Source organism: Vulpes vulpes, chromosome 12 (assembly GCF_048418805.1).
Source record: "Vulpes vulpes isolate BD-2025 chromosome 12, VulVul3, whole genome shotgun sequence".
NCBI classification, from domain to species: domain Eukaryota; kingdom Metazoa; phylum Chordata; class Mammalia; order Carnivora; family Canidae; genus Vulpes; species Vulpes vulpes.
Genome location: NC_132791.1, coordinates 8,845,165 through 8,870,454, shown reverse-complemented (window position 1 = coordinate 8,870,454; position 25,290 = coordinate 8,845,165). Strand labels below are relative to the sequence as shown.

General features: G+C 40.6%; 1 protein-coding gene across 1 annotated transcript in view; it reads left to right on the top strand.

Moving 5' to 3' along the window:
* The window catches only part of MUSK (muscle associated receptor tyrosine kinase), a 90,573-nt gene extending 66,429 nt beyond the window's left edge, over positions 1-24,144 (top strand). The window contains exons 9-16 of the mRNA XM_072731763.1: positions 1,020-1,026; positions 6,947-7,210; positions 12,195-12,370; positions 13,039-13,062; positions 18,798-18,999; positions 19,518-19,709; positions 20,875-21,023; positions 23,417-24,144. Of these exons, the coding sequence (XP_072587864.1) occupies positions 1,020-1,026; positions 6,947-7,210; positions 12,195-12,370; positions 13,039-13,062; positions 18,798-18,999; positions 19,518-19,709; positions 20,875-21,023; positions 23,417-24,144 (1,742 nt within the window). The remainder of the gene's footprint in view (positions 1-1,019; positions 1,027-6,946; positions 7,211-12,194; positions 12,371-13,038; positions 13,063-18,797; positions 19,000-19,517; positions 19,710-20,874; positions 21,024-23,416) is intronic.
* The last annotated feature ends 1,146 nt before the right edge of the window (positions 24,145-25,290 follow it).

Genomic DNA, 25,290 nt, shown 5'->3' with positions numbered 1-25,290 from the left:
TTGAGATCAAAGCACTTGCTTATAATGGCAACATTCTTGGACCTTCCCCTGCTCCCCACCCTCCCTCCAAAAGGAAATGCGACTGGAGGAATTTCTGTAAGAAACACATGGAAGCCCTCTGATTCTCTTACTATTCTTGACACATCCAAGCACCCTTAAATTAGTTTCCTTTTTCTTTCCTTCCTCATCCTTGAAATAGAAGCCTATCTAAGCTTATTATCTCCTCCCAAATACTGTGGCTGGGTTCTCTTTGGCATTGGCAAGATCTTCAGGGCCTTGGGTCCTCCTTTCACAGCTTAAATTGAGGGCTCTTTCATATGCATAACCTTGGCCTTCCGGTATTTCAGCAGGGTTCTCTGCTCAGCTGCTATTAGAACCTGCCTTTGCCCCTCCAAATTACCATTTTCTCTAGAACAATTTCCTGATGTCTCCTTTTCCTTTTTCTAAAGATCTTATTTATTCATTCATGAGACAGAGAGAGAGAGAGAGAGGCAGAGACATAGGCAGAAGCAGACTTCCTATGGGGAGCCCGATGTGGAACTCCAGCCCAGGACCCCAAGATCATGACCTGAGCCAAAGGCAGATGTTCAACCACCGAGCCACCCAGGTGCCCCATGTCTCCTTTTCTATCTGTACGGTGGTAGAACTGTCTTGTGGCTTGGGTCCTGTAGGTGCTTTATAGAGGTTGGTTTCTCATCTTTAGGCTGGTTTTTGTAATACTGAGTCCCTTGGTGGCTAATGGAGGGGAATTTGGAGTGATGACTCTGCCTGGGCTGATGATGCCCTGGTGGTGGACCCAGAGTGAAAAGAATACAGCTCCTGGGACTCTCAGTTTTCTCTTAATTTCCTCCAAATCTGCCTGTTAATGCAGTGTCTGGCCTAATTGAAGAGAACTTTCCAGAAACTTAATGCTATCAAAGCTATCTCTTGCAAATCTTAAGATCAAAATGTACTAACTTTTGTTTCTTTTCCCCCCTTTTAATGTGATTTCCTGTGGGAACTTCCTCTCCTGTTAATAGAATGGAGGTAAGATATATCACTGTCACATCTATGTTTTGTTGTGGTTTTTGTTTGACCTGCTATTATTGCTATTTGCTGAGTACTTTAAACTTTCAGAATCCTTCTAATTTCTAATCCTTTTAATACTCTTATGAGATGATAATGAAAATGAAGATAGGTAACAACTATTGCATATTTAGTGTTTATCAGACACCGTGCTAAGAGCTTTACATGCATTATTTAGATTTATCCTCAGGACATCCTTATGAAACAGGTACTATTATTATCCTGATTGTACAGAAAAGAAACTAAGAGAATTTCTTTGAGCTGGAGAGCTCCAGTGACTTGCACAAACATTAAGTGATGGACTTAGAAATTACTATTATTATTTTTTAAAGAATACCTTTTTTTAAAGATTTTTTTTTTATTTATCCATGAGAGACACAGAGAGAGAGAAGCAGAGACACAGGCAGAAGGAGAAGCAGGACCCTGGGATCACAACCTGAAAGGCAGATGCCCAACCACTGAGCCACCCAGGCATCCATGGACTTGGAAATTAAACCCAGACCTGACTCCCCAATTCTCCCTCATAGCTTTATTTTGCAGATAAGAAAGTGTGACCTTGTAATATAACATTTTGCAATGTACAGTGTTTTATTTTCAGGAAAATTGACTTTCATAAAAATTCTATGAAGCTTCATACTGTTTTTTATCTAATTTTACAAATAACAAAACTAAGACTCAGAATGATTAATTAATAATAGTAATAATAATAACAGCTAAGTTCTGTGGTACATTTACGATCACCACTTTTCTCATATTAACATTACAATGACTTTATGGGGCCAGACCGATCATGATCCCTCTTTTTTAATATGAGGAACCTGATGCAATAGGAGTTGCCCAGACCACATAGCTTGCAAACTATAAACCTTCAATCTGAGCTCAGGTAGACAGACTCAAGAACTTAGGTTTGATAACTACTACACTAACCCAGATAGCATGATAACTCAGCAGGACCAAGAATTCCAACTACTAATTCTAATTCCGTGGAATTATTATATTCTTAATAATGCTTATTAAAATCATGCTAAATAAAAATGCAGGATACAAAAATGCTTTTACAGAATAATTCTAAATAAACTGTATATATAACCATATGTGTATGCACTATATTTAGTATATATGACACTGTATATATTATGCTTACATATAGACTGATTTAACTGACATGTGCACAAATATATACAGTGTTTATATATTTGGCTAATATAATTTTCAAATTTTTGAAATTAAAATTTTCTTCTTTACATCATTTTTTACATCTTTATTTTGCACAAAAACTAGGTGCTAATTTTAGTCAGAAGAACTACAAGAGGTGTTTTTCAGAGGAAACCATATCCTTGAAGACACAGGGTTTGGCATTTTAGAAAAATGACATTTGATCTATGTCTTAGAGTAGGGGTTAGCAAACCCTTTTTCTGTAAAGGGCCAGATATTAAATAGGTTTGGCTTCGTGGCCATACAGTCTCTGTTGCAACTGCTCAGCTCTGCTGTTGCAGGGCTAGAGCAACCACAGACACTTCATAAATGGTTGAACGTGGCTCTGTTCCAATAAAATGTTACTTATGGACACTGACATTTAAATTTCATATAATTTTCACTTCTTCTGATTTTTTTCAATCCCTTAAAAATGTAAACACCATTCTTAGCTTATGTGCAGTATAAAAAACAGGCCGAAGGCCTGTGGATTATATTTGCTGCCCACTGCCTTAGAAAACGAACGATCTACAAAGATACTAGGCATGAAAGAATAAAAACAATTCCAGTTTGCTCTAGAGAATGGAAGTGGTATAGAATCCTGTCATCACACTTGTTGGGAAAGTACAGTTGCTGTAGGCAGTTGCTATATAAGGAAAGTTCTCTCTGTAGAGTCCCTTTATCCACAGGTGATATGTTCCAAGACCCACGGTAGATACCTGAAACCCTGGGTGGTACTGAACTCTACATATATTATGGTTTTTTCCTATATATCCATATCTATGATAAACGTTTTTTAAAAGATTTTATTTATTTATTCATTCATGATAGACAGAGAGAGAGAGAGACAGGCAGAGGGCAGAGAAGCAGGCTCCATGCCGGAAGCCTGATGCGGGACTCGATTCCGGGACTCTAGGATCATGCCCTGGGCCAAAGGCAGTTGCTGAACCACAGAGCCACCCAGGGATCCCTTATGAAAAAGTTTAATTTATAAATTAGGCATAGTAAGAGATTGACGACAGTAATAATACAATAGAACGATGATAGTGATATACTGTAATAAAAGTTCTGAATGTGGTCTCTCAAAATATCCCTCTGTACTGTACTCACCCCTCTTGTCATGATTTGAGATGATCAAATGCTTATGAGATGACACAAAGCAAGGTGAGTGATGCAGGCGTTAAGACAGAGTGTGAGGCTACCTGTGATCTTCTGATGCTATGTCAGGAGGAGCATCTGCCTCTGGACTGTGGTTGACTGAGAACAACTGATACGAGAGAGAGGGAAACCATGGATAAGGAAGAAATTCTATGCCAGGAGACAGGAAGAGCTCTCAGGTGTGCCACCTCTCAGGAGGTTGGGAAAAGCTGTGGGAGTTTCCACTGGAGTGGGATTGCTTTAACCCAAACTAGCCTCAGCTGGTCGTCTAGATAAGTCCCTGTTTCTATGGGACAGCTCATAGAAACTGCAAGATCACATTTAAAAATCCTCTATCGGGGGGCACATGGGTGGGTCAGTGGTTGAGCATCTGCCTTTGGCTCAGGTCGTGATCCTGGGGTCCTGGGATTGAGTCCCTGCAGGAAGCCTGCTTCTCCCTCTGCCTGTGTCTCTGCCTCTCTCTGTGTCTCTCATGAATAAAGAAAATATTTAAAAAATAAAAAATAAAAATGCTTTATTGTATGTGGTTCATGTCTGTTAAAGCAGAGAGAAATAAGAGTAAAAGATATAGTGAGAATCCCTCAAATATTCAATTTGACCAAGGAGAATTGTCTGTTATACGTTAGAGGGACCTGAGATCATATATCCATTGTGCCTCTAAAGAGAAAAACTTTACAGAAAGGGAGGTCAGCCAGGTTTCATTTGTCAGGAGGCAAGAGAGGGACTGGCTCGATGCGCAATATGAACTAGCATTTTTGGAGCATGTCCGGCAGACCATTCCAAAATAACCAGCATTCTGTGAACAGATCCCTGTGACCTCTGCCCCACTGTTTCGAAGGACCAACAGGACCAGCTGCTTCTGGTGTTGCTCCAATGGCAGTTCCAAGAGCTGTGAGCAGAGGAACACAACTTCAGTTGGACAGGTCTCATTCAAAAGATAGCAAAAGACACCAGTGGAAATTCTTTGCATTCATCTTGTCTCCCCTATTTTTGCTGTGGGCCTCGTTTAAAATTTTTAAGGGATAAGGTTAGGAGGATGAGGCACAATGGCCTTACATGCCTCCATGTCTTGCCTCTAAAATTTGACCAGTCCAAAAAAAAAAAAAAATTAGAGGTGTATAAATCTGCAAAAGAGGAGAGGAAAGGGAAGTGGTTTAAACTCTGAAAGTGTGACTGGGCAGTCTGTATATATGTATATGTGTGTGTGTGTATATATGCGTGTGCGTACGTAATACGTATGTATTTGATCCTGTATCTCCTTTACCTTGTAGAGCTGATCTTAGCATAGCTACATTTCCAAAGCTAAGTCTTTTAAGGCTCCTAGGAACATCACAGAGGCATAGAAAATTAGTAAGAACCATACACTTTATGTTTTATGTCTTTTCTCAGCATGCAAAGGGTTTCCCCAGGCTACTTCTCTGCAGGCTGGCAGAAAGAACCAAAATTATAAGGTCTCATTTCTATTCAAAACCAATTCTGCTTTTTTTTTCTATTCTTTTTTTACATTATACAGCTAATAAATAAATGAGGACCCAGTACTAGCAGGCCGAAGATTGTTGTTGTTCCAAAGATTTTTCCTGGGCTCCTATTAAGAAAGGCAGTAGACATACACAGAGAGGGATTGATTATTAATTGTCAATAATCCTTATTTTTGAGGCTATTTTTATTAATTTTTCTTCTGTCTACCTTTTCTGGGTTTTCTTTTTTGCTTGTATAATTAAAGGAACAATCACAAATGCTGTTTGATTTTAAAAATACTTACGAAAAAATAAAGACAGAGTCAGTTGATGGTTGATACATGAGAGCAGAACCTGAGTGAGTAATTCTCAGCTCAGAGGCACTTGGGGAAACATTTAACTTACATGATGCGGTTTTTGTGTTAAGTGAAAAGAATCCTACCTGCTTTTATCTATCCCCCTTTTATATTAATATGTGAGACCATTTAGTACACCAGTTTGAAGTACTTCTTGTTATTAGGTATTATTCTTCAGTTTCTTAAAGCACAACATTCTTGCCTCTCTTGAACTTTCTTAATACTATCACAGACCAGGTTTCCCTGAGAAGCTGGAAAACTATTTTTCTGGGTGTTTGCTCAATCCTACCTGGCCCAAGTTTTCATGAGAGCTTTGTTTTTTCTTATTCAAGCCCTTCATTTTAAAAAATGAACTACAAACTATAAGTAATACAATAAAATCTCTTTTGGCTAACAGTAAAAGGCTAGTCTGAATTAGAGAAAGATTCTATATTATAAAACATTATTTCAAAGTCTGGTATTTCTTGGAAGTTCATGGATTCACTGGAATGAGCTGTATGTTGTTTAACAGATTTGCTTTGAACACCAGTCAGTCATGGTTTCTACTTCAGATATCAATTGTTCGAATTTAAATGGAGTCTCTTCACAATTTAAAAATTTCCCACAAATTCCAATTTGTTTAATTTTCTTACCTTATAAGTCCTTTACATAAAGATAATGAAATGTGAAATTCCAACAACTGTACAAATCTACATAAGAATACAACTTAGTTTTTTGTCATTGTTAACAATATAGATCTGATAGAAGGCATAAGAATATGTTGAGACCATCACAGTGACTACACATAATTAGTGCTCAATAAATAGTTGTCAGGTGAGCATAGGAGTTATTATAATTCCCAGCATTCCATTAGGGGACAGTGGATATGTGCAGAGAGTACCAGCAGTATTTTCCATTCTCCCTCTCATTCTCTTCAGTTGCTATAGCCGATAATCTTATTTTTGTGCTAGCACCACGCAATTTAGGTTTCTTCCTCATATAGTATCCATTAACACATAATCTGAGTTGAGATTAATTACTAACATCACTCAACAGATTAGGACCTCAGCACTCTGAGGGACCAGATGACTTGCCCCAAGCCATGTGATGAGAAAACAGTAAAGCTGAACATCTCTTTTGCTCCTCTGAGAGCCTGATCCCAAGCCTCCTCCTCCCTATGTGGCTTTCTCTTTAGTCTTTAATGAAATGCTGGGAAGATGTGTGAGTGAGAGAATCTGGGTATGGAAGGTATAGCAAAGATGTATGTGTTCTACAAAATTCAGGAACTTAACTATCACGACATATAAATAAACTACATCCGCCACGACTGTTATGCTCAGTCATTTGTTAATCGTCACCATGCGTATGTTCTTTACATGTACTTTACTTGCTGACATCAGCCCCATTCGTAAGGAGCAAATGAAGTGGCTTAACCAAGGATAGTTAAATTCTATTTATAATGTAAAATGATAAAAAAAAAAATACTCCAATCTATCCAGTCCTTGATTGTTCTCAAAGCTTTCCACATCCCTTATCCCATATGATGATCCTTCTAATAACCCTCCAGAGTAGCTGGAGGGTGATAGAATTATAGCTGGAAAGCTGGGAAGATTATAGCACAATCTTCTATTTCTGTGACACCACAGAGGTGGAAATCTAAAAAATAAAAAAATACAAGCCAGACTGAATGCTAAGGAATAGCATGGGATGGAGAACGCTGTTCATTTCTTGTTTCAGTAAGCTACAGAAAGACAACAAAGGCTACTGCGCCCAGTACAGAGGGGAGGTATGTAATGCTGTCCTGGCCAAAGACGCTCTTGTTTTCTTCAACAACTCCTACGCAGACCCTGAGGAGGCCCAAGAACTGCTGGTTCACACCGCCTGGAATGAACTGAAGGCAGTGAGCCCATTCTGCCGGCCGGCTGCTGAGGCTTTGCTGTGTAATCACATCTTCCAAGGCTGCAACCCTGGGGTAGTGCCCACGCCTACACCTATTTGCAGGTAAAATAAAAGAAGAAACAGATGGGAAAATTCTCTTGAAGGCAAACAGGAAGAGCTTTTCAAAAGAGGTTGTCATGTGCTACCATAAAGGCAAAAGGTGGCTTTTGTCCAAAACAGAAAGTAATTAATTGGACAGAATTCCTACCATGTAAATCACTGATGACATCCTATAATCCGAGGGCTCTGAGCTTCTAGAAAATGTCATAAAAGCTATCATACTCTACTCTACTTGTGATTGTTTGCATTATCATATTCATAAATATTCTAGCTTTCTAGGAAATTTTTTAAAAATCCTTAAAAAAAAAGACCTAAACAAATATGGACCTGAATAGTAAGCAAAAATAGAGAAAAAGCCCATTTCAAATGTTTTAGCACTATCTGCCCATGATTATGAGACCCTGGTGAGCATTTCAGAATATTACTTTCTATACTATGCATATTATTTTAAGATACATTCCACCTGATGTTCTAATTTAAATACTAACATTCTTTCTCACGGTGGTAGTGGTGGTGGTGGTAGTAAATAGTGATTTCCTTAAAACCCCCATACTCTTTAAACATGGAAATTCATAAATCAACGTTTGATAGAAGTATTTTGCCTTTATTTACTTCTTATGTAGGAAAGACAGGAATCAAACTGGTTTTTGAGCCAAGTAGAACAAAGTTGAAATACTATTTGTACTGCTTTCTAGATACATGTGATCTTGGCTAACCTTCAGTTTCCTCATCTGCAAAACAGAGAGGATTAAAGGATAAATTGTTCCCATGGAATATGTTAGAAACCAGACAGATACTGTTTTCTTCCGAAGAAAACACATGAACTCTACCAGCACAGCACATTTCCACCTCTGTTTTGATAAAACCAGAAACTATTTAAATATTGATATAATTGTAGGGCAGTGAGGTCATTAAAACAGAATGCTCTATTCCTCAACACACTGCAAATTTTGAGGGTTTGGAGAAATTGTAAGAGGAATATAGTTTGTTTGTTCCTTCACCCAAGAAGATTATATTTTTATCACACAGGACATCTAAGTATCTCTTGAGAAACAACCAGAATTAAAATTGATCGCAACTTTGTATACTAGCACAAAATAAATTTATTGAGTAACTTTCCAACATGTATATCCCTAGGCCAGTTTACATGCAAGAGCCACAGATGTTGTTTTTAAGATTGAGAATAATTTACCTCTTTTGGTCTTTTTAGGGAAAAAAATCCCTTTCAGTGAGATTTCAAATTTATTAGAATAGTATAATCATCTCCTAAATCTTTAAGTCAATGGTAGTATACTTAAAGAGATTTCTTTCCTAATTCCAATTGTTATTTCAATAGTACTTGTTATCTGAAAATTGTTTCTATTTTTTTAAATCCTTGTGGTTGAACATTTCATTCACACTGAAAATATATAGTCTAAAATATGGTCAGAAAAAAATAAAATAAAATATAGTCAGAAAATATGGTCTAAAAATTTTCACGTTAATATCATATTGAGGTCTTCTTCTGTCTGACATATAATTGTAAAACAAATTAGACACTTAAAAAAAGACTCTCTACTTTTAAGCTACAAAATTCAAATTTATTATGTAGATATTACTATAAACAGTAATTAAATTGTCCAATGCTTTCTGCCCCTAAGGAAGTTTCATCTATTTGATTCAATAATTTGGTAGTGATACAGTAAACCTTTTCACAGTAAGTGTTTATTCTAAGGATGCTTCCTTCCAGTTCTGGCATCTTCTGCTTTTTGCACCAACAGCATTCAACTAAAATTGAGCTTATTGTTAATAACTAGTAAGTCTGCTCTTCAGAGATTCTCATTTTATGCTTCCTTGCTATTTTGGTAATGGCTTTTATAATAGCTTTTGTTTGCCTTATCCTTCCAAGGGGTTCAAAGGTGTTCAACCAATTTGCATTTCTAGTTATTTCTAGTTTTTTGTGAGATTTTTAAAAGCATTTTATTATTCATGGTTTTCTCTCTCTGTCTTCTTCTTTTTTTGGTTTCAGAAGTAGAATTCTGTGATTCATTATTTACATACAACACTCATCACAAGTGCCCTCCTTAATCCCCATCACCCATCTAGCTCATCCCCCACCCACCTCCCTCCATCACCCCTCAGTTTGTTCTTGATCTTTTAAAGAGTCTCTTATGGTTTGTTTCACTCTATTTCCCCCCTCCCATATGTTCACCTGTTTCTTAAATTCCACAGACACTCATGGTTTTCTAATCATAAATAGTAATTAAATAATTTGTGCAACTTTCCATGAATGACAAAGAATTTCTTTTATTCAACAAATATTTATTGAGCTTCTACTGGTCTCCAAGCACTATGGTAGGGCATTTGTTCATGAGGCTTACATTCTAGCAGAAGAAGAAAATGAGCAAGAGATATAATAAATAAATAACTTCTATATTACCTTAGGAGGTATCTTATATGATCAGAAAAGAAAAAATGAACATTAGGTTAAGGGAGATCAAGAGTGCCAAGGATGGCAGATAAGTTGTGATTTTAAAAACATGGTGTTGAAGGTAGGCCTAATTAAGTATAATTTGACTGAATACACTTGATTTTTAAATTTTATCTGGAATTGTAAATCAGGCTAGTATTATTCAACTGTTTTCTCTGCCAATGTTCAATTTTTAGACCATCATTTTAGCTTGTATATTTGATAACATAATCATATATATAACTACCTGATACAGACCTCTTATGTATCCTTGATGCTCACTTTCATTCATATCATAGAAAATCTTTGTTTTTCTTAAATTCATCTCTTGTTCAGCTAGAGTAAGTATTTTTTTAGAAGATTGTATGTAAAAAACTTTTTACCATAATCTTGTGTGTTGGTGTTTTTCTTTTGTGTGTGTGGGGGGGGTTAACTATTTAAGTCTTGTGTTACATTCAGTTTTCCTCAAAATCTTATGCACTCTTAATTGTTTTTTGGCTGTGTTGCCATGAAGAACATATAGAGCAATCCCGAATCTTGTCCCTTTATAGGGAATATTTTTCTCTTGCCAAATGGTAGGGGGATTATTTTTTAATCTTTGAGATTCAAATATTTGTGAAATTCATCTGGGAGTAATTCTATTTTAATTATTTTCTTTCTTATCAATAATATAATGTGCCTTACTGATCAGGTTTACATCCTATCTGTCCTAAGAATGTTTTCTTTTAGTATATCTTCGAGTATTTTCTATTTTTTTTTTTACATGTTCTAGTTTTCTTATTGGGAAACATTATCTGTACTCTGAATTTCTTGCTGGCTCTTCCTCCTCAGCTGTCTCCTCACACAATAGTTTCACTGTTCCTTCTTTCTCTCTGCATTCAGTTCAGACTTGCCAACTTCTCCTCTGTTATTTGTCCAATGTCTTGCAGTGCCATTTCCTTACAAATTTTAATGACAATTTTAAGTCGTTTGGTGTCACTTTCACTTCTTTGTGGTCTTTATTTTCTTCGGTTACTACTATGTTCAAGTTAACTTAGTCTTCAGTTTATTTTCCATTTCATCCGTATTTTTTTTCCTTGTGAAAAACTCTTCTATAGAGGTCATCTTTAATACATGTCAATGAAACAAAGCAAAACAAATACAAATTTTTCTAATGTGTTCTTCTGTTTAGAGCAAAAAAAAATAACTCTCCAGGGTATTGGCTTCCTCCACATAATGTGGGCTACAAAATTTTTTTCACCTGCCACAAATTATTTTTTCCCAGTTTAACAGTGCTGTCTGAATGCAGAAAGCTGTGTTTGTGTGACCCATGGGTGGGACCCAGCATAAGAAGCAGCAAACTAAGCAATGCTCCTCTGGTTCTTCAAGTTCTCAGAAGCCTGGAAAGCCCCATTGCTCTCCTTTCCATTACAGACACATCAAGAATTCTAAATCCTATTGTTGTTCCCAGGACCTCATTGTATCCCATCACATTCATATGCACAGCCCTTTCATTCCACACATGTTCAGTTGGTGCACACTGACAGGTGGTTGCCCAGAAAAGTGGCAGTGTAGGCATGAGTATTTTAAAAAGACACCATTGTGACATATATATGTATATGTATACACACATATACATATACACACACACACATAATTTCCTCCTCTCTGAATCCTGTAGATACTGAAGGGGCAATATTGTTAGTAACTCTAATTTCTTTAATAATCTTTCATTTCCTTTTATTTTTAATCCCAAACATCTTAATTTGGAGTTAACCAGGTTTCTCCGATGTAGTCTATCCTATTTTCTATAGGATGAGCTTAAACAAAATATACAAAAAATATACACAAAATTCTAATTAGTCCAACTAGTCTTTCTTCAGCCTCTTCACTCATAATAAAACACATGGATGAACATAACATTTCATATTTAAATAGATTAAATTACTCTGGCTTTTTCAGATGGAAGCACACACAACAATGGGATAGCGGCAGCTTCCCCAAGGCTTAGGTGGGTAAGGACCCAAAAGCCCTCCTGTAACCTGCCAGAACGGTGGCGCTCTTCTGTTTTGGTGGACAACGCATGGAGAGGCACCAACTGTGCCCTTCAGTCCTTTGCCCAGTAGCCTTGGGATTATAGGGAAATCTCTCAGGCTGGAAACTGATTGACAATGATCTATGACTTTTATTATGTGTGTTTCTTAAACTCTATATATATACCTTGTTTCTGTCCCTCTGATTTATTTTAACATGAATTTGAGAGAATGCATACTAGGGATGCCTAATCTGTTACTTTTTGAACTTCAAAATTCTTTTCCCCCAGGAACATGAACTAGGCTTTCAAAACAAAACATGATAGCATTTCATCTCAGGGATAATATGCTATATTTCATAAAGTCTCACGTTATTTACAATAAAAGGATCCTTTCAAAAACACTTTTGCAAGAACAGACAACGTACTCTAATGATGTTTTGAAAATACAGAATCTAGGCTCTGCCACAAATTTGGCCTTAATATGCTATGATTCATCAAGTTTCGTTCTCCATAAAATATTTTAGAGAGTACTGCCTGGCAGTAAAGGAGCTTTTCTGTGCAAAAGAATGGCTGGCAATGGAAGAAAAGACTCACAGAGGACTCTACCGATCTGGGATGCACCTGCTCTCCATGCCAGAATGCAACAAGCTCCCCAGCATGCACTGGGACCCCACGGCCTGCACCAGACTGCCATATTTAGGTAACAGAGTTCTCTCAAGACTTCAGAGGTTAGAAGAAATATACTATTTTGAAGAAACTAAGTTGTGAACTTAAATCTCCTAATATTTCTAGGCATTTCTAAATTATTTTTTTGAGTTCTGCCCTTTTTAGATACCTAATCACAGAATCCTACCACCTATCCTAATTGCACAAATTAGCATTAGGGTTTAATTTCATTTGTTCAAAAAGAAATTAAGGAGCACTTTTAGCTGCTGCTTAAGATCTTATTTCATAAGGGGATCTGATGAGAGCTTGTAACATCTTTTGGAATGTGCAGAGAACTGGCTAAGAAACCTCCTATTATGTCAGATGAGTGGAATAAAAGAATAAAGTCCCCCTTCTTAGCCGACAAAGCAGATTTCCAAGCATGCAAAAATAAGCCACATGGTTGAAAATGCTGATCTCACAAAACAAAGCTGAGTTGCTGCATGTTGTTTAATGAACTTCATTTGTAAGGAACTATGTTGTTAGCCCTAACAGCTGGTTTAACTTCAATGACACAATCCTTTCTCATTCGAATGCAAAGAATGTTTTCCGGTTGTATATTGAAAAACTGAAAGAGAACTTGCATTTCTTAGCAGTCTCTCACAGAATATGTGAGGTATCTGGATGCTCATTTAAAACAAATTTTTATCCTTTCCCCCTCAGATTATAAAAAAGAAAACTTAACAAGTAAGTAATTTTGTTTGTGCCCTTCAACCCTTATGTGTATGTAATTGGATTCGTGCATGCGTATTTACACTCCTACTTCATGATGTCCAGAACAGGCTGTACGGCCCCTCTCAAAGGTTTTTTGCTATGCTTACTGGCGTAAAACGTGAGGAAGATCATCAGAGATCTCAGCTTACAGCTTCTAATTAGGCCATGAAGAGCACCATATTTACTGAACGAAACAAATATCCATTATCCCAAGGTTATAAGTTGTTTTCATGGCTACAAAATCAGCCAAACTGAAAATGTCCCCTTTTGATTTCACATTTTTTGTTTTTATATCATCTAATTATTTACAGATGAAAACAAATTTTATTTCTTCATTGAGCCAATTTGTGATCTTCACTTGTGACAACAGATCTTTCTTTTGGAAGATGGATGCTTTTAAGATAGCTAATTTCCAGTAGAAAGTTTACAGGGTCAAATCAAACGGTTTTATAAGCAGGTACCTCAAAATCCCTAGAAAAGAATTCAAGAAGGTTGCTTCCAAAGAGACATCCTAGACACAAAGTTGGATCAGATGATGCTTTAACCTACCAGAATGGAGAAATTCAGAATGAAATTAGGAAACCTTTCATTTCAATTAACTTCCTCTGATTTGAGTGTTCTAAGGCTTAAATCATAATCATTTCCTGTGATCTATCTTACGGGCCTAATTGCCTCAGCACCTGGATAAGAGCCAGGTCTTGATTTTACCAGCTTCCTTCAAGGACTAAGACTTACAGTATTAAAAAGAAAGAATGCTACTGGTCCCACTTGAATGGCTCAGTGTTAATAAACAAGAGAGGTATGGAAACCCTAAAAATCTATTATTTCGGAAGCCTGTCAAATTGTTATTTCCAAATTGAAGGAATGAAAAAGAAATGGTTCAATTCTTTGTCATATAAGCAGCCTAAGTTTAGTTTGATTGGACTTCTAACTGGTGACTGTGGTCTTTGTTATCCTTTGATCGTTTACTCATTCATCCATTCAAGCATTCACTAGGGGGTCTCCTGTGGAGAAGGTGCTGAACGTCAGTCCTACATTAGACAGGAACAGGAACACACACACACACACACACACACACACACACACACCAATTTCTGCCTTGTATACTGATTCTAAAACATGTGAGCAGCATAAATCAGCTACAATAAGCCAGTTTCCTGCCCTCAAAAACCTAGTTTTATGCAATCTTTGGTACCTGTAAGAAAATGAATAGCAAATGTCGTCAACGGATCATTGCACCTGACCATGTCATGGGGAATGCCTAAAAGTGTGCTCCCTGGTTAAATGCAATTATTATTGAAGAAACTGGCTTGAGTTTTTCAGATAGGCTAATATATTAAGCAAAGAAGGCATGGAGTGTATAAAGCCCTCAAGTATTTCCTAAAGAGTTTCTTGATTTCTGAGTAAACTCTAAAAGATATTACCAGTTCACTTTGAAGGGTGATGGAAGATTTTTTTTTCTTTTTTTTGCTTGAACATACACAGTAGAATTTCAGTAGTTTTCACTTTTATAACTTTTTTTGAAGTGAAATATCTTTTTGAGCTTGTAATGCCTTCATGCTATTTGTCTCTTTAGCAGGCATTTCACTATTCCTGAATTCAGTAGGGCTGTATACACTTTATGCTTGTCCTCAGACGTGTTTGTGGGTGACACAGTCTCTGTATCCCAGATCTTCAGATTAGCTTTCTTTCACCTGTGTAGTTGAAAGCTCTGTTAGCTGGATACATTCTTGAAAGACATTTCTCCTCTTTCAGGAATCTATAGATGTGACTTCACTCTTTTCTAGCTTCTAGTTTTGAAAATGACTGGTCATCTAGTATAAGCCAGATTGCTTTCTCCTATAAGCAATTTGTGGCTTCTGTTTAGAAAGAAACTGAGGTTTTTCTCTTTATATCCCTGTCACCTGCATGGTGGAAATCCTATAAAATGGTGTGTTACTGAACACCTATTTCCAACTCTGCATTCAGGACTTTGAAATCAGTCGTGGAAGTCAGGCTGCATGCAGATGATCTTTCTAAAGCAAAAAGCAGATCGTGCTACTCCAATGACGCTAATCCATCCGATGATTCTCTGCATTCACTGCAGGGCAAAGTCCAAATTACCTCCCGTGGCATGTAAGGCCTTTTATGACCCAGGCCTGATATCTGCAGCCTTGTCTATACACACTCCCCAAGTCAGCACTGAAACCTGTAGTTGCACTTTTAGGAAAGCACTACAACTGCTTGAGTTGGACCCTGATGAACGCTGGTCCTTCTTTGTGAAATACTACCTCCCTTCCCACCCTCAAACTCCCACTCCACCCACACACTTACACCTTCAACTGGTTATTCCCGACTCATCCCTTACATTTAACTTAAAATTATTTACTCTAAAAACCTACCTAGTAAGCCTTGACCTGGAGTTGAGCTGCCCCAGGATGTTCACAAGCTTATCAGTCTTCTAACACTTCTTACATTCTATGATAATTATGGGCTTCCTAATTGTTTCCCAGCTAAATACTTTAACACAAAGACTTGTCATGTCTACCACAGTATCCTTGATACCCAACACCAATATGAACTTAACGAATATATTAATGTATGGATGAATGAGTGAATAAAAATTCCCCTGGCAATCAAATGGAAAGGGTAGAGATAAAACTGATGACAGAAGAAAAAGACAAAAAGAAGGAGATCCAGATTGATCATTTGAGTTTAAAGAGATAGCCCATGTCGCTCTAGGGAAGGCCACGGCAAACAGATTAGAAGCAATAAACAAGGAATAACAAAGCTATCCAGAAAAGAAGGTATCATTAAATTCATAAAACAAAATTATTATTCAAACAATGCCAATTTTTTTGCATTTTGAAAATAAATCTTACTAAGTCATCATGGATTATTCTCTAAATATGTCTGATTTTTTCTTAAAAAGAAAGATTTATTTGTTTTGGGGAGGGGGCGGAGACAGAGAGGGAGAGAGAGAGAATCCCAAGCAGACCTCCCACCTAGCATGGAGCCCAACACAGGGCTCAATCTCATGACCTGAGCCACAATCTTGAGTCAGAAACTTAACCGACTGAGTCACCCAGGTGCCCCAGGTCTGATATTTTTGATTAAAATATTACCCTTATATTTACTAATGAGATTATACTACCAATTTCACAAATTACATTATATTCCCTCACGGGTAAATATGGTTTGAACTGCCCTGCAAAATCCAGATATAAAAACAGTCACCTCTTCCTGTCTTTCAATGATTGCTCCTATTTTATTATTAGCAGGAAGTTCAGCTTTCCAATTTAAGACCCCGCCCCACCCATCTTGGATTGATTAAAAAAAAAAAAACAAAAACAAACTTCAGATGACTCAGTCCAAAGAAAGTCTGTTCGGCTTTCAAGCCAAACGTAAAGGAACCTGTGAAGTCAAAGTCCACCGTTGCTGTGATACCTGATGAGATGTGCTACTATTACTCCTGTATGAAGGCACTGCTGTGCTTTCCTTCCAGTTTCAGTGCCTGAGCTGATGGTCTTCCTGCCACAGCAGTGACCAAACTTGGTCTCCACGGGCTCTGAAACCACGTGCTACCCACTGGTGCTCAGGCCACAGAAACTGTGTCCACCCCTACATTAAGAAGTCATATATGGGCACCCCCTGAAATGTCTGCTTTTACAAGTGCCCTATTTCAAACAGTTTTAGGCATCTACCGCAATACAAGTTTTCTTTTGACTTTGTGATCTATTAATATTCATATATTTCCCTTTTTTTAAATATATTTCCTTAAATCAACCACATAATTCCTTTACTATGTTGTAGCCAATTGTTAACATTTCATATAGGATTTTTGAAACCTACATTCCTTAACTAGGTATGCACTTTTCTTTTGTGCTAATATTGCCAGGTTTTGTTATTAATATTATAACTTTCTAAAATAGTTTGGTAGATTTTTCTCATATTGGAACATTTTATAAAATCTGGAAATTTTATCTCTTCTCAAGACCAAAAGAATGTATCCATAATTCTGTAAGAGTGACTTTTAAATTTCCTGGTTGACTACCTTCAGATTTTCTGATTTTTCAAATTTAGTAATACGGTCCTATCATTTTTCTAAAGATTAAAAAAATGTAACTGCATAATTACGTTACTGCATTTTTATTTCGATCTACTGTCGTAACTCCTTTACCATTCCTAATTTCGTATGTTTGTGCCTTTCTTGTCTTTTAAAAATTAAAATTCCACTGATTAGACCACTTTATAAATATAAGACCAACTATTGACCTATTTTTAAAATCTAGCATTTGTGGTATGTGTAATTCTAACTTATTAATTTCTGCTTGTACATGGCTGTTACTTTCTCATCTACTTTTCTGTTCTCTGTAGTTTTGTTTCTTTTTCAAAGTCTTGAGTTAAATGTCTAGCTCATTCACTTTCATCCTTTTTATCTATTGAAAAGAGATAATTCTATGAGTTTACCACTGAGCACGGCTTTGGCCAAAGTTCATATACTCTATCAGGAGGTCATTTTCTAATCCGTCACTCTGGCTACTTTTTACTCTTTGAGTGAAAAGTTATTGAATTTTTTCTTTTTTTGATGTCCTGTTGGATTTTACTTAGTCTATTGTTAATTGCATTTTAGTCAAAGAATAAATCAGTGTAATTTCTGCTTTTGAAATTACAGATTTACTTCCGTGCCATGACAAAAGATCGTGTCTGCCAATATTCCACAAATATTTGAAAACAGGGTTTATTCCCTCTGTGCAGGGTTCAAAGTACACTGTCTGCTATTAGAACATTCTTGTCAATTATATTATCAAGGTACTCTGTATCCATGTTTTTGTCTTTACTCAGTCAATTAAAAGAATATAAAATATAAATTAATAAGGTTGTTTTAATAGGTATACAGTGGACTTTGCACTCTACAGAGTGATATGAACATGGCATCTTTTGGTTTCCAGGGTAATGAAGATTTTACCTTGTTTTCATATTGCAGTGACCTTTTTAATAGGACTTTGGCACAGGAGTTCAATTTTTATTTTTACTTTATTTTTGTTTTTTTAAAGATTTTATCTATCTCTTCATGAGAGACAAAGAGAGAGCGAGGCAGAGACACAGGCAGAGGGAGAAGCAGGCTCCCCGTAGGGAGCCCGATGTGGAACTCGATCCCAGGACCCCGGGATCACGACCTGAGCCAAAGGCAGACGCTCAACCACTGAGTCACCTAGGCACCTCAGGGGTTCAATTTTTAGATGAACCAGCTTCTCATTTGTGTCCTAATATTTCCACTCTTCATCTTTTCTATTATTTTTGTTTTGTTTGTAAATCAACAGTAAATGTGTAAAAAGCTCAGCTTTAGACAATCCTGACTCCAAATACAATTTCATGAAATTATTTAATAAATTCATAGTGTCTGTAACTGTTGTCAGGTCATAAACAACATGATACAGTGTAAAGATCACTAGCCCAGGGTCTGCATTTGTCTTGGAAAGGAATAGTTCCTTTCTCTGGGCCTCATCCTTAAACTTCTGTAAGTTGCTTTTACTTACAACTGGATCTCTGGGTTCTTACACTTGGACTTTATAGATATATAGCCAGGGAGAACCTGACACATGAAACCATATTCTTAAAATTAAACTCAGTTGACTAAATTTGCTTGAGTTCAGCGAAGATTGCTTGAATGCAAAGATTGCTTCTTGAAAGTTTAAGAATGAATGAAAACTCTGGTTTACTTACAGCATTCCCACCCATGACGTCCTCAAAGCCGAGTGTGGACATTCCAGACTTGCCTTCCTCTTCTTCCTCCTCCTTCTCTGTCTCGCCTACGTACTCCATGACTGTAATAATCTCCATCATGTCCAGCTCTGCTATATTTGTGCTTCTTACTGTAACTACTTTTTATTGCTGCCGAAGACGAAAACAATGGAAAAATAAGAAAAGGTGAGATTCTCATTTAAGCTGACCACATGTAGTAAGTAGCATTTTAAAACCTACAAACTGAATATTGGGGACAGGAGGAGGAATTTTTAGAACACTGCTCATCTCTTTATGACATCGGTTACCATGCTTTAAGATTAAGTGCCCCACCACGATCTTTAAAAATATCAGTAACTTTTTGCCTGGATTACATGTCCTAAAGTTAATTTTTCACAGCAGATAACATCTAAACAGTAATTTGGAAGAATATGGCTATCCCTGTTCCCAGCTGCCCCCACCTCTTGGTCCTACTGCCATGCTAGATTGGATAGGAACACAATTCCTAAGAAAAGGTGACTTTTGATTCCCAGATCAAACGAAATATCTCTTGCTCTAAAACTGAAGGGTCTTTGGCTGCCTTAGAATAATTTGTTTTGTTTCCTCCTAACATCGTATCCCTGTAAAACCCAAGCCTGAGTACAAAGATCCCACCTGATTGGTGTTCCCTGTCTTACCATTGGTCTTCCCTGTCTTACCTACAGAGAATCGGCAGCAGTAACCCTCACGACTCTTCCTTCTGAGCTCTTGCTAGACAGACTTCATCCCAACCCCATGTACCAGAGGATGCCACTCCTTCTGAATCCCAAATTGCTCAGCCTGGAGTACCCAAGGAATAACATCGAATACGTGAGAGATATTGGAGAGGGAGCATTTGGAAGGGTCTTTCAAGCAAGGTAAAGTTACCCATGTGAAAAATCTTTCCACCGAAATACGTATTATCTGAAAAGTTACCAGACCACTACCTTGATGCCTTTGCTGTATGTATGATAATTATTATCAAATAATTCTTCACATCATTAACCCCAGTTTACTGGCCACTATACTTTGAATCTTAATAATTTTTCCTCCCTGATGAAAAATAGGGCTGGACAGAAGGAGAGAATCTTCGTTTGTGTAGTGTTCAAACTACATGCGATTAGCAACGTTTAAGAAGATTCCTTTTTCAGAAAATAATTTTATCATACATTTTAACCATAATTTTTTGCTTTGTTTTTGGCAAATAATTGTAAATTTTACTTCGCTTCCATTTTCTATGCTATATTCTCCACTTTGTTTAAAATTTACTTTGAACTAGGATTTCTACTGAAGAATTCAGAGCCTGACATGTGTAGATATGAAATAGATGCCCACAGAACGGCAGAACAGAAATGGGGGGAAAATAACACAAAAATGCCAGAAAACAAGGAGCTCCAGGAAAGAGTCATATAAGGGCCAATGCTAGCCTGTTTATTTCCTCTGTGTGAAGTGGAAGGAAATACCCTTTCTGCATGGATGTGGCTCACAGACACACAGCTGGGCCAGAGAACATGGACTTGGTTTTTAATCACCAACCATCACGCTGTCCTGGTGTTCTTGGGCAGGACACAACCTTACCACCACTCATAGTGGCCCTGGTATGGAGGTTACATGATTAATGAAAATCCTACACAAATATTTCTGGGGAACCAAATAAATATATGCAAGGCATCATTTTAGGCTTCAGAAGGAAATAAAGATGAGTAAGCCATGGTCCCTGCCTTCGAGGAATTTAGATTCTGGCCAGAGATTAAGGGTTTAGGACAGTAATGATCATCTCATTGGGTCTGTGTACTTTAGAATTCCTGAAATGTACGAAGAATGCATTTTTAAAACCATCTGTGTTGAAAATAGCCCCACTGATTTTGATTCACTGGAATCAAGGAGTTTTAAGTATAATCTGCTATTGGTATCTTTCTTTGATTCCATGGCTTTGGGAAAGGCTGCAGTAGTGGAGGGAATGTGTATGGATGTGGGTAGATTCATGTGGGTACATATGATGTTCTTGATCTTTGATTTCTTTCTAAATAAATGTATCTCTAGGGCTCCAGGCTTACTTCCCTATGAACCTTTCACCATGGTGGCAGTGAAGATGCTCAAAGAAGAAGCCTCAGCAGACATGCAAGCTGACTTCCAGAGGGAGGCAGCCCTCATGGCAGAATTTGATCACCCCAACATTGTGAAACTCTTAGGTATGGAACTAGAGGTGGCGAAATGTATTGCATCCCCAAAACAGTCTTTCCAAGTTTCCCTCCTTCCTCCCACTCTTGTGCTTTTTTCCCTTCACTTCTTCATCAGAAAGACACCTCTGTTCCTTCCCATGTAATATTTTCTGCACTGGGGAGTGGAACACTGCATGAAATAAGCTCAATTCAAAAATTTGGTTTTTAAAAAACTTCTCAGAAAAATATGCTGTCATTTCTTTAATCTTCTCTCTAGCATCTATACATACACTGATTGCCAAATCCCTGGAATTAAAAACCGACCCGCACACTTGATGCGATGAGCACTGGGTGTTATTCTATATGTTGGCAAATTGAACACCAATAAAAAATAAATTTAAAAATAAAAAACAAAAACAAAAAACCAGCCCCCAGATCAATAGGCCAAGATAATTAGCATTCACTATTTCTCTTCCTTTTTGAACCGAGACTTCTAATTTTTGCCTGAAACAACGATAACAGATCTGATCATCTATTTTCCCAGCACCGTGAAATTGTGCCCAAATGATCTAATCTTTCAAGGTATCCCATTTCCCTCTCGAAGATAGCAACAATCTAAGATTTGCAAATAGCAAGAATTTAAGATTCTCACGCCGGGATGTCCTCCTGGCACTAAATCCGAGACTCTATTCATAACTTTTTTTTTTTTTTTTTTTTTTGTCTTTCTGGAACGAACGTTGTAAATCCTAAATTTTGCAATGTTTTACCGAATGCTTCACCTAAGATCCTGGATTGTTTGTCGTGCTTTCCTTTTTTTTTTAATAATAAATTTATTTTTTATTGGTGCTCAATTTACCAACATACAGAATAACACCCAGTGCTCATCCTGTCAAGTGTCCCCCTCAGTGCCCGTCACCCAGTCACCCCCACCCCTCGCCCTCCTCCCCTTCCATCACCCCTAGTTCATTTCCCAGAGTTAGGAGTCTTTATGTTCTGTCTCCCTTTCTGATATTTCCCACACATTTCTTCTCCCTTCTCTTATATTCCCTTTCACTCTTATTTATATTCCCCAAATGAATGAGAACATACAATGTTTGTCCTTCTCCGATTGACTTACTGCACTCAGCATAATACCCTCCAGTTCCATCCACGTCAAAGCAAATGGTGGGTATTTGTCATCTCTAATGGCTGAGGAATATTCCATTGTATACATAGACCACATCTTCTTATCCATCATCTTTCGATGGACACCGAGGCTCTTTCTACAGTTTGGCTATTGTGGCCATTGCCTCTAGAAACATCGGGGTGCAGGTGTCCCGGCGTTTCACTGCATCTGAATCTTTGGGGTAAATCCCCAACAGTGCAATTGCTGGGTCGTAGGGCAGCTCTATTTTTAACTCTTTGAGGAACCTCCACACAGTTTTCCAGAGTGGCTGCACCAGTTCACATTCCCACCAACAGTGCAGGAGGGTTCCCCTTTCTCCGCATCCTCTCCAACATTTGTTGTTTCCTGCCTTGTTAATTTTCCCCATTCTCACTGGTGTGAGGTGGTATCTCATTGTGGTTTTGATTTGTATTTCCCTGATGGCCAGTGATGCAGAGCATTTTCTCATGTGCTTGTTGGCCATGTCCATGTCTTCCTCTGTGAGATTTCTCTTCATGTGTTTTGCCCATTTCGTGATTGGACTGTTTGTTTCTTTGCTGTTGAGTTTAATAAGTTCTTTATAGATCTTGGAAACTAGCCCTTTATCCGATACGTCATTTGCAAATATCTTCTCCCATTCTGGAGGTTGTCTTTTAGTTTTGTTGACTGTATCCGTTGCTGTGCAAAAGCTTCTTATCTTGATGAAGTCCCAATAGTTCATTTTTGCTTTTGTTTCTTTTGCCTTCATTGTCGTGCTTTCCGAGTTTCAGACCGCATCTTCCTTATCACCCTTCTCTGCAGAAACAGCAGAAACCCTGAGCATCGCAGGCTCAAGGCAGCCCCCCCCCCATTCTTAGATCGCTCCCCAAACCTTTCCTGAGCGCTGGCCAGTGCCAGACACCTGGTAGAGGGGAGGGGAGGGGATTTACAAAAGATTAAGACGCGATTTCTGCTTTCAAAGAGCTAACAGGTTGCAGGGGCGGTCGTCCCAGGCTGGCAGGTGGCAGGCCACGGAGAGGCGGGAAAGGCGGTGGGTGGTGGGGAGCGCAGGCATTCCACGCAGGAGGGGTGGGAGGCGGATGGGAGACGTCCCCCCCCCCCACCCGCCCCGGGACAAACGGGGTGAGGGCCGGGCTGCGTGCGATGCTGTCCGCAGAAATCCGGGCGCCCCCCCGCCCGGGTGGGGCTTCCTGACCCGGCCAGGTGCGGTCGGGGGGCCCCCGCCGGAGCGCCCGCGGCCCCCCGCCCCCCAACGAGGCCGTGCTCTCTCGGGTTGCAGGCGTGTGCGCCGTCGGGAAGCCCATGTGCCTGCTCTTCGAGTACATGGCCCACGGCGACCTCAACGAGTTCCTCCGCAGCCGGTCCCCGCACGCGGCGCCGCGCAGCCCCGGGCCCCCGCCCGCCCCGGGCCGCCCCCCGCCGCCGCCGCCGCTGTCGTGCGCGCAGCAGCTGGGCATCGCGCGGCAGGTGGCGGCCGGCATGGCCTACCTGGCCGAGCGCAAGTTCGTGCACCGCGACCTGGCCACGCGCAACTGCCTGGTGGGCGACGGCCTGGTGGTCAAGATCGCCGACTTCGGCCTGTCCAGGAACATCTACTCGGCCGACTACTACAAGGCCAACGAAAACGACGCCATCCCCATCCGCTGGATGCCGCCCGAGTCCATCTTCTACAACCGCTACACCACCGAGTCGGACGTGTGGGCCTACGGCGTGGTGCTCTGGGAGATCTTCTCCTACGGCCTGCAGCCCTACTACGGCCTGGCGCACGAGGAGGTCATCCGCTACGTGCGCGCCGGCCGCACCCTGGCCCGGCCCCCCCGCTGCCCGCTCGAGCTCTACAACCTCATGCGCCTGTGCTGGAGCCCGCTGCCCGCCGACAGGCCCGGCTTCCCCGGCATCCACCGCATCCTGCAGCGCATGTGCGACGGCGCCGAGGCCGGGGGCGCCGGGGGGGCCGGGGGCGCCGAGGGGGCCGGGGGCGCCGAGGACGCCGAGGGGAGCGCCTGAGGCCGGGGGAGGGGGGGCGCAGAAACTCGCAGAGCCCCACAGCCCTGTCCCCCACCCCCGCATCCCCCAGCACCACCCCCACTGCCCTGCCCCTCCACCCCGTCCCCATCACTCCACCCCCACATCCCTATCCCCCACCCCCACATTCCACCCCCACCCCCGCATCCCCCAGCACCACCCCCACAGCCCTGCCCCTCCACCCCCATATTCCACCCCCCACCTCCACATCCCTATACCCCACCCCCGCATCCCCCAACACCACCCCCACAGCCTTGCCCCTCCACCCCCATATTCCACCCCCACCCCCACATCCCTAGCCCTCCACCCCCACATCCCTAGCCCTCCACCCCCACATCCCTATCCCCCACCCCCACATCCCTATCCCCCACCCCCGCATTCCCCAGCACCACCCCCACAGCCCTGCCCCTCCACCCCGTCCCCATCACTCCACCCCCACATCCCTAGCCCTCCACCCCCACATCCCTATCCCCCACCCCCACATCCCTATCCCCCACCCCCGCATCCCCCAACACCACCTCCACAGCCCTGCCCCTCCACCCCATCACTCCACCCCCACATCCCTATCCCCCACCCCCACATCCCTATCCCCCACCCCCGCATCCCCCAACACCACCCTACAACCCCACCCCACATCCGTAGCCCTCCACCCCCACATCCCACCCCCACCTCCACATCCCTAGCCTTCCATCCCCACTCCCACCACCCCCCCCCCGCCATATTCACGACCACCACCTCATCCCCATCACTCCCCTCTACCCCTACATCCCTATCCCCCACCCCCGGATCTCCCAACACCACCCCTATATCCCCCCACCCCCCATCCCACATCCCAGCCCTCCACTCCCGCATCCCACCACCACCTCCTATTCCCCCCCCACCCCATCCCTCCCCTCCACCCCCACATCCCTGCCCCCCACCCCTGCATCCCCCGACACCACCCCTACAACCCCACCACCCCCACCCTCACAGCCCTACCCCTCCACCACCCCCATCCCTCCACCCCACATCCCCAACACCCCCATTCCTACCCTTCCACCCCCATCCCGTCCGCCATCCCCCCACTACTTCCCCCCACCCCCGGGGCCCCAGATGGGAAGCCACGTTAGCAGACACGCGAGCTCGCAG